A 9,218-nucleotide genomic window follows, 5' to 3' on the forward strand; every position below is an offset into this window, starting at 1 on the left:
TCTAATGTATGCTTGGGTGTTTTTACTACTGATGCATATTCATGGTACCATATAAGTGAAATACTTTAGCTTTTTGTATTCAATGCCCTCATCTTTTAAGGAGGTAAAGGATATAAAGCAAGAATGACCTTGATGTCTCTCTCTGAGTTGTTGCCTGTTGTTAATTCGGGGTATACTGTTTTTCTCTATTCAGTATCAAAGTGATTAATTGTGCTTCTGGCTGGTTTCTGAGGGTACTGCATTGAGCTTGTGCTACAAACCATGCTTCAGTCCAGAGCTTTGGCGATGGCTCTGATTCTGCTCCTCAGCACCAGTCTCTCTGGTAAGTCTTAAAACCCTTCAGGCTGGTGGAGATATTCCTCAGCTTTATATGCACTTAACCTGCTTTGCACAAGTCTCTCCTAGCCATGAACTAGGATTAACGCCTGGTAGTACAGGGTAGAGTGCATGAATTTTCATTGTGACTGGGAGTGTGAAGCCAGTTACTAGTGCATCCTCCCACACGCACAGCTTAGTGGGGAGTATCTTAGCACTGTGTTCTGCTGTCTAAGTCCCAGTGCATGCACAGGTATGTGAACACTGGCTGTGCTGTTCAGTTTCGGCTACATTTAGAGACTGAAGATTTGTAGCCTAGAACCGTGGATCCTACACGTGGACACAGGCCTTTGAATCCCGGGGAGACTCTAAATCCTACTACAGTCTTCCAGCTGGTCTCTTTCCACTGCAGCTCTTGGGAGAGCTCAGTGCAAGCATGGAAAATGATCGTTAAAGATGGTTAATATTCTCTTCCGCCTCCCCAGAAGTGGGTGCTAAGGCAATCTCAAAAAGACATGTCCGTCGTGACTGGCTGATCATACCTGATTCAATTGCATTTTACGTGTACGAATCTGTGAACAAAGTGTCCCCGAAAGCTGGTCAGTTCTTGGCGGAAGCTGTTCAGACTCCAGTAATCCTTGAGAGCAGCTATGAAATGGTTTCCTCTATTCCTGGGGTGGCTTGTGAGGGAATGGGGAGGATTAACTACATTTCCATACGGAGATATCTTTGGGACAACAATAAGAACTACACATAATGGAGTAAACATTATGAAACCCATATACCAAAGCATATTTCTCCTCGTCTCTCCTCCCTGCTCCGCCCCGCCCATGTTGCATACATACATTTGTTGACTGATCAGCTTCATTGGATATGTCTGGATTCAGATGACCTGATACTGTCTGTTTAAGAGGGTCTGAGAACTGTGATTCTGGAAGGAAATCCCAGAGTGTAAATCAGGCTAGAGATTTTTGCATGTGCATGGGAGTCAAGTTAGGGGCAACATTCAAATTATCTTGAGCTAATGCTGCAGTGAAGACGAGCCCTTTTGTAGTTCTGCATCTTGTAACTGATGTTTGTATGTTTGTTTTTTTGGAGTGATGTCAAATGTATAATTAAAATAAATGAGAACTTCTAGCCATTTGTATCTGTGGTCTGTCATTACTACTTAGATGAAGAAATGTAATCAAGTGCTCAAAGCAGAAGAATGGGAATCAGAAAATCTCTGATCCATTAGTGATCTTCCAGAAAACACCACCCTGGCCATCTATGGATGTAGAAGCCCGCTACACCAACATTCCACACAAAGATGGACTACAAGCCATCAGGAACAGTATCCCTGATTAATGTCACGGCAAACCTGGTGGCTGAACTTTGTGACTTTGTCCTCACCCACAACTATTTAACTTTTGGGGACAATGTATACCTTCACGTCAGCGACACTGCTATGGGTACCTGCATGGCCCCACAGTCTGCCAACATTTTTATGGCTGACTTAGAACAACGCTTCCTTAGCTCTCGTCTCCTAACGCCCCTACTCTACTTGCGCTACATTGATGACATCTTCATCATCTGGACCCATGGAAAAGAAGCCCTTGGGGAATTCCATCCTGATTTCAACAATTTCCATTCCACCATCAACCTCAGCCTGGACCAGTCCACACAAGAGATCCACTTCCTGGACACCACAGTGCTAATAAGCGATGGTCATATAAACACCACCCTATACCGGAAACCTACTGACCGCTATACTTACCTACATGCCTCCAGCTTTCATCCAAACCACATCACACAGTCCATTGTCTACAGCCAAGCCCTAAGATACAACCGCATTTGCTCCAATCCCTCAGACAGAGACAAACACCTACAGGATCTCTATCAAGCATTTGTAAAACTACAATACCCACCTACTGAAGTGAAGAAACAGATTGACAGAGCCAGAAGAGTACCCAGAAGTCACCTACTACAGGACAGGCCCAACAAAGAAAATAAGAGAACACCACTAGCCGTCACCTTCAGCCCCCAACTAAAACTTCTCCAGCGCATCATTAAGGATCTACAACCTATCCTGAAGGATAATTCCTCACTCTCTCAGATCTTGGGAGTCAGGCCAGTTCTCGCTTACAGACAGCCCTTCAACCTGAAGCAAATACTCACCAGCAACCACACAACAAAAACACTAACCCAGGAACCTATCCTTGCAACAAAGCCCGTTGCCAACTCTGTCCACATATCTATTCAAGGGACACCATCATAGGACCTAATCACATCAGTCACACCATTAAGGGCTCGTTCACCTGCATATCTACCAGTGTGATATATGCCATCATGTGTCAGCAATGCCCCTCTGCCATGTTCATTGGCCAAACTGGACAGTCTCTATATAGAAGAATAAATGGACACAAATCAGACGTCAAGAATTATAACACTCAAAAACCAGTTGGAGAACACTTCAACCTCCACGGTCACTCAATTACAGACCTAAAAGTCGCAATTCTTTAAAAAAAAAAAAACAAAAAAAAACGAGAAACTGCAGAACTGGAATTAATTTGCAAACTGGACACCATTAAATTAGGCTTGAATAAAGACTGGGAGTGGATGAGTCATTACAAAAACTAAAAACTTTTTTCCCCTACTGTTACTCAAACTTTCTTGTCAACTGTTGGAAATGGGCCATCCTGATTATCACTACAAATTTTTTTTTCTCCTGTTGGTAATAGCTCACCTTAATTGATCACTCTCGTTATAGTGTGTATGGCAACACCCATTTTTTTCAAGTTCTCTCTGTGTGTGTGTGTATGTATATGTGTGTGTGTGTGTGTGTGTGTGTGTGTGTATATATATGTATATATATATATATATATATATATATCTTCCTACTGTATTTTCCACTGCATGCATCCGATGAATTGGGTTGTAGCCCACGAAAGCTTATGCCCAAATAAATGTTAGACTCTAAGCCCTGGTCTACACTAGGACTTTAGGTCGAATTTAGCAGCATTAAATCGATGTAAACCGGCACCCGTCCACAAGATGAAGCCCTTTATTTCGACTTAAAGGGCTCTTAAAATCGATTTCCTTACTCCACCCCTGACAAGTGGATTAGCGCTTAAATCGGCCTTGCCGGCTTGAATTTGGGGTACTGTGGACACAATTCGACTGTATTGGCCTCCGGGAGCTATCCCAGAGTGCTCCATTGTGACCGCTCTGGACAGCACTCTCAACTCAGATGCACTGGCCAGGTAGACAGGAAAAGAACTGCGAACTTTTGAATCTCATTTCCTGTTTGGCCAGCGTGGCAAGCTGCAGGTGACCATGCAGAGCTCATCAGCAGAGGTGACCATGATGGAGTCCCAGAATCGCAAAAGAGCTCCAGCATGGACCGAATGGGAGGAACGGGATCTGATCGCTGTTTGGGGAGAGGAATCCGTGCTATCAGAACTCCGTTCCAGTTTTCGAAATGCCAAAACCTTTGTTAAAATCTCCCAGGGCATGAAGGACAGAGGCCATAACAGGGACCCGAAGCAGTGCCGCGTGAAACTGAAGGAGCTGAGGCAAGCCTACCAGAAAACCAGAGAGGCGAACGGCCGCTCCGGGTCAGATCCCCAAACATGCCGCTTCTATGATGAGCTGCATGCCATTTTAGGGGGTTCAGCCACCACTACCCCAGCCGTGTTGTTTGACTCCTTCAATGGAGATGGAGGCAATACGGAAGCAGGTTTTGGGGACGAAGAAGATAGCTCACAGCAAGCAAGCGGAGAAACCGGTTTTCCCGACAGCCAGGAACTGTTTCTCACCCTGGACCTGGAGCCAGTACCCCCCGAACCCACCCAAGGCTGCCTCCTGGACCCAGCAGGCGGAGAAGGGACCTCTGGTGAGTGTACCTTTTAAAATACTATACATGGTTTAAAAGCAAGCATGTGAAAGGATTACTTTGCCCTGGCATTCGCGGTTCTCCTGGATGTACTCCCAAAGCCTTTGCAAAAGGTTTCTGGGGAGGGCAGCCTTATTGCATCCTTCATGGTAGGACACTTTACCACTCCAGGCCAGTAACACGTACTCGGGAATCATTGTAGAACAAAGCATTGCAGTGTATGTTTGCTGGTATTCAAACAACATCCGTTCTTTATCTCTCTGTGTTATCCTCAGGAGAGTGAGATATCATTCATGGTCACCTGGTTGAAATAGAGTGCTTTTCTTCAGAGGACACTCAGAGGAGCCCATTCCTGCTGGGCTGTTTGCCAGTGGCTAAACAGAAATGTTCCCCACTGTTAGCCACAGGGAGGGGGGAAGGTTGAGGGGGTAGCCACGCGGAAGGGGGGAGGCAAAATGCGACCTTGTAACGAAAGCACATGTGCTATGTATGTAATGTTAACAGCAAGGTTTACCCTGAAAGAGTGTAGCCACTGTTTTATAAAATGTGTCTTTTTAAATACCGCTGTCCCTTTTTTTTTCTCCACTAGCTGCATGTGTTTCAAGGATCTTCTCCTTCCCAGAGGCTAGTGAAGCTTAGAAAGAAAAAAAAAACACACTCGCGATGAAATGTTCTCCGAGTTCATGCTGTCCTCTCACACTGACAGAGCACAGACGAATGCGTGGAGGCAAATAATGTCAGAGTGCAGGAAAGCACAAAATGACTGGGAGGAGAGGTGGGGGGCTGAAGAGAGTAAGTGGTGGGCTGAAGGCAGGGCTGAAGCTCAAATGTGGCGGCAGCGTGATGAGAGGAGGCAGGATTCAATGCTGAGGCTGCTGGAGGACCAAACCAGTATGCTCCAGTGTATGGTTGAGCTGCAGCAAAGGCAGCTGGAGCACAGACTGCCACTACAGCCCCTGTGTAACCAACCGCCCTCTTCCCCAAGTTCCATAGCCTCCACACCCAGACACCCAAGAACGCGGTGGGGGGGCCTCCGGTCAACCAGCCACTCCACCATAGAGGATTGCCCAAAAAAAAGAAGGTTGTCATTCAATAAATTTTAAAGTTGTAAACTTTTAAAGTGCTGTGCTTAAAGTGCTGTGTGGCATTTTCCTTCCCTCCTCCACCACCCCTCCTGGGCTACCTTGGTAGTCATTCCCCTATTTGTGTGATGAATGAATAAAGAATACATGAATGTGAAGCAACAATGACTTTATTGCCTCTGCAAGCGGTGATTGAAGGGAGGAGGGGCGGGTGGTTAGCTTACAGGGAAGTAGAGTGAACCAAGGGGCAGGGGGTTTCATCAAGGAGAAACAAAGAGAACTTTCACACCGTAGCCTGGCCAGTCATGAAACTGGTTTTCAAAGCTTCTCTGATGCGTACTGCGCCCTCCTGTGCTCTTCTAACTGCCCTGGTGTCTGGCTGCGCGTAACCAGCAGCCAGGCGATTTGCCTCAACCTCCCACCCTGCCATAAACGTCTCCCCCTTACTCTCACAGATATTGTGGAGCACACAGCAAGCAGTAATAACAGTGGGAATATTGGTTTTGCTGAGGTCTAAGCGAGTCAGTAAACTGCGCCAGCGCGCCTTTAAACGTCCAAATGCACATTCTACCACCATTCTGCATTTGCTCAGCCTGTAGTTGAACAGCTCCTGACTACTGTCCAGGCTGCCTGTGTATGGCTTCATGAGCCATGGCATTAAGGGGCAGGCTGGGTCCCCAAGGATACATATAGGCATTTCAACATCCCCAACAGTTATTTTCTGGTCTGGGAATAAAGTCCCTTCCTGCAGCTTTTGAAACAGACCAGAGTTCCTGAAGATGCGAGCGTCATGTACCTTTCCCGGCCATCCCACGTTGATGTTGCTGAAACGTCCCTTGTGATCCACCAGAGCTTGCAACACTATCGAAAAGTACCCCTTGCGGTTTATGTACTTGCCGGCTTGGTGCTCCGGTGCCAAGATAGGGATATGGGTTCCATCTATGGCCCCACCACAGTTAGGGAATCCCATTGCATGACCTGCACATTTCCCAGGGTCACTACCCTTGATATCAGCAGATCTTTGATTGTGTGGGCTACTTGCATCACAGCAGCCCCAGCAGTAGATTTGCCCACTCCAAATTGATTCCCAACTGACCGGTAGCTGTCTGGCATTGCAAGCTTCCACAGAGCTATCGCCACTCGCTTCTCAACTGTGAGGGCTGCTCTCATCTTGGTATTCATGCGCCTCAGGGCAGGGGAAAGCAAGTCACAAAGTTCCATGAAAGTGCCCTTACGCATGCGAAAGTTTCGCAGCCACTGGGAATCGTCCCAGACCTGCAACACTATGCGGTCCCACCAGTCTGTGCTTGTTTCCCGAGCCCAGAATCGGCGTTCCACAGCATGAACCTGCCCCATTAGCACCATGATGCATGCATTGGCAGGGCCCACGCTTTCAGAGAAATCTGTGTCCATGTCCTGATCACTCACGTGACCGCGCTGACGTTGCCTCCTCGCCCGGTATCGCTTTGCCAGGTTCTAGTGCTGCATATACTGCTGGATAATGCGTGTGGTGTTTAATGTGCTCCTAATTGCCAAAGTGAGCTGAGCGGCCTCCATGCTTGCCTTGGTATGGCGTCCGCATGGAAAAAAGGCGCGGAATGATTGTCTGCCATTGCTCTGACGGAGGGAGGGGTGACTGATGACACGGCTTACAGGATTGGCTTCAGGGAGCTAAAATCAACAAAGGGGGTGTCTTTACATCAAGGAGTATTTCAGGCAGGACTTCACGGAGGGTTCCAATAAGAAATGGTGCACCTAAGTTATTGTTCTTATTGGAACAAGGATGTTAGCCTGGCCTCTGATTGATACATGGCTAGATTTACCTCGCTGCACCTTCTCTGTGAGTGACTGCAGTGTGTCCTAGAGGAATGAGTCCCCTAGACGGGGGAGGGGAGGAAGCAAATGAATACAGAACAAATCTGGTCTATTTCTTGTTTTGATCCACTCCATCTATCTTTTACATCTTTGGCTGGCAGCAGATGGTGCAGAAGGACTGCATGCCATCCGCATCTCATGGCTGCTCGGCCGAAGATGGTACAGTACGACTGCTAGCCATCCTCATCTCTTGCCTGCCCAGCAGAAGATGGTACAGTACGACTGCTAGCAATCTGTATCGCCTGCCTGCTCACCATAAGACGGTTCAATAGGACTGACTGCAGGACTAAAGAGAATGACCTGGTCAAATCACTCCAAATTTAGTCCCTGCGCCCATGTCTGTCCAGGCGCTCCCAGCCAACGTGGCCAGGAGCACCTCGGACATGATGATGACGGCTACCAGTCATACTGTACCGTCTGCTGCCACAAGGCAAGGGGTTGCTGCTACTGTGTAGCAATGCCGTACCACGTCTGCCAGCACCCAGGAGACATAGGGTGACGGTTACCTGAACGGGCTCCATGCTTGCCGTGGTATGGCGTCTGCACAGGTAACTCAGGAAAAAAGGCACGAAACGATTGTCTGCCCTTGCTTTCACGGAGGGAGGGAGGGAACAGAAGCCTGACGATATGTACCCAGAACCACCCGTGACAATGTTTTAGCCCCATCAGGCATTGGCATCTCAACCCAGAATTCCAATGGGCAGCGGAGACTGCGGGAACTGTGGGATAGCTATCCACAGTGCAATGCTCCGGAAGTCGACTCTAGCCTCGGTACTGTGGAAGCACTCCGCCGACTTAATGCACTTAATGTACTTAGAGCATTTTCTGTGGGGACACACACACTCGAATATATAAAACCAATTTCTAAAAAAACGACTTCTATAAATTCGACCTTATTCCGTAGTGTAGACATACCCTAAGATGCCATAAGTACTCCTCGTCCTTTCTGTTCTAAGAGTGACTCTAGAACTAACCTTATCATTAGAGCTGCTTGGAACATGTTATCTCTCCTTCCTCCTGGAAAATTTTGACTTTTTGTCAAAATGAGAAAAATCGGGGGGTTGGTCAGAATTTTTCAGTTTTCAAATGAAAAATTGAAATTTTTCAAGGAAAACAAGGGTGGTTCAGATAGTAAATATCTATTCCTGAGGTAACGGATGATGGCAGACAGAAACAAGAAGTGTGCACACCTGGGGGATACACAGTTCCATATTGCTACTCACAGCCCCACACCTATCTTGCCTCCTGAGTTGAATCCCTACAGGGCAGTTCAAGAGTCCCACAACCATATTAATGAACTAATTTGTGAGGACTAATTTGTCCCACAGGTAAATATGAGAGAGTGGCAGTCTTATGAAAATAGAAACAGAGGGTACCCCATCCAGAGATGTACCTTACTGATATGTTACTGTCGCCTACAGGAATTTCCTGATGAAGGAGACCTCTAAAATCAGTGTGCTGGCAGAACAGCTGATGGAAAAATTAACAGGTCTGTGGAAGAAGAAAGAGGAAGCCCCAGCACAGCAGTAGAATTGAGACAAGTCACAAGGCCACTTGACATGAGTAATTAGAATGCGCAGCATCCCCTCTCCTCATGGACTGAGATCAGCTACTACCATAGAATTGATGTCCCCGATGATGTCACTAGAAGGGGCAAGAATACCACCTTCAAAGAGTGGAGAACCTGTCTCCCTGTGGGGGAAAAATGCATTATCAAAGAAGCTGCTGGATGTGGGAAAGGAAATAGAAGGAAGACAGATTCTGTCGTTGAATCTTGAAAGCCAATTTCTCCTTCAACAATTTGGCCACTTGACCTTCCACCTCAACCGAATAAAGTTTTGGATGTGTTTATAGTTCCATTGTTTCCTTCTTTGCATTAAATGTTTAAGTGGATGGTGGTTTTATAACCTCTTGTTCTGCTGCTGTGAGAGCTGATATGATGTAAGGGAAGTGATAAGGCTCAACTGTTATCAGTGATACTAAGCATCATCCAGACAAGTGTAACCAAAATCAGACACTTCTCCTCACCACCTTACTGCTAAATGATGAACTAGCACTCCCGGGAGCCCTCA

General features: G+C 46.9%; 1 protein-coding gene across 1 annotated transcript; it reads left to right on the forward strand.

Moving 5' to 3' along the window:
• Positions 1–285: 285 nt before the first annotated feature.
• On the forward strand, positions 286–8,999 carry LOC311520006 (apovitellenin-1-like; the record flags this gene model as incomplete). Its single annotated transcript, XM_084627159.1, has 4 exons — positions 286–322; positions 801–998; positions 1,203–1,215; positions 8,568–8,999. The coding sequence occupies 4 exons, from the start codon at positions 286–288 to the stop codon at positions 8,674–8,676; spliced, it is 357 nt and encodes a 118-aa protein (XP_084483285.1). The 3' UTR covers positions 8,677–8,999.
• Positions 9,000–9,218: the final 219 nt, after the last annotated feature.

This window comes from Lepidochelys olivacea (genome assembly GCF_965140295.1).
Source record: "Lepidochelys olivacea isolate rLepOli2 genome assembly, chromosome: 1".
Lineage (NCBI taxonomy): Eukaryota > Metazoa > Chordata > Testudines > Cheloniidae > Lepidochelys > Lepidochelys olivacea.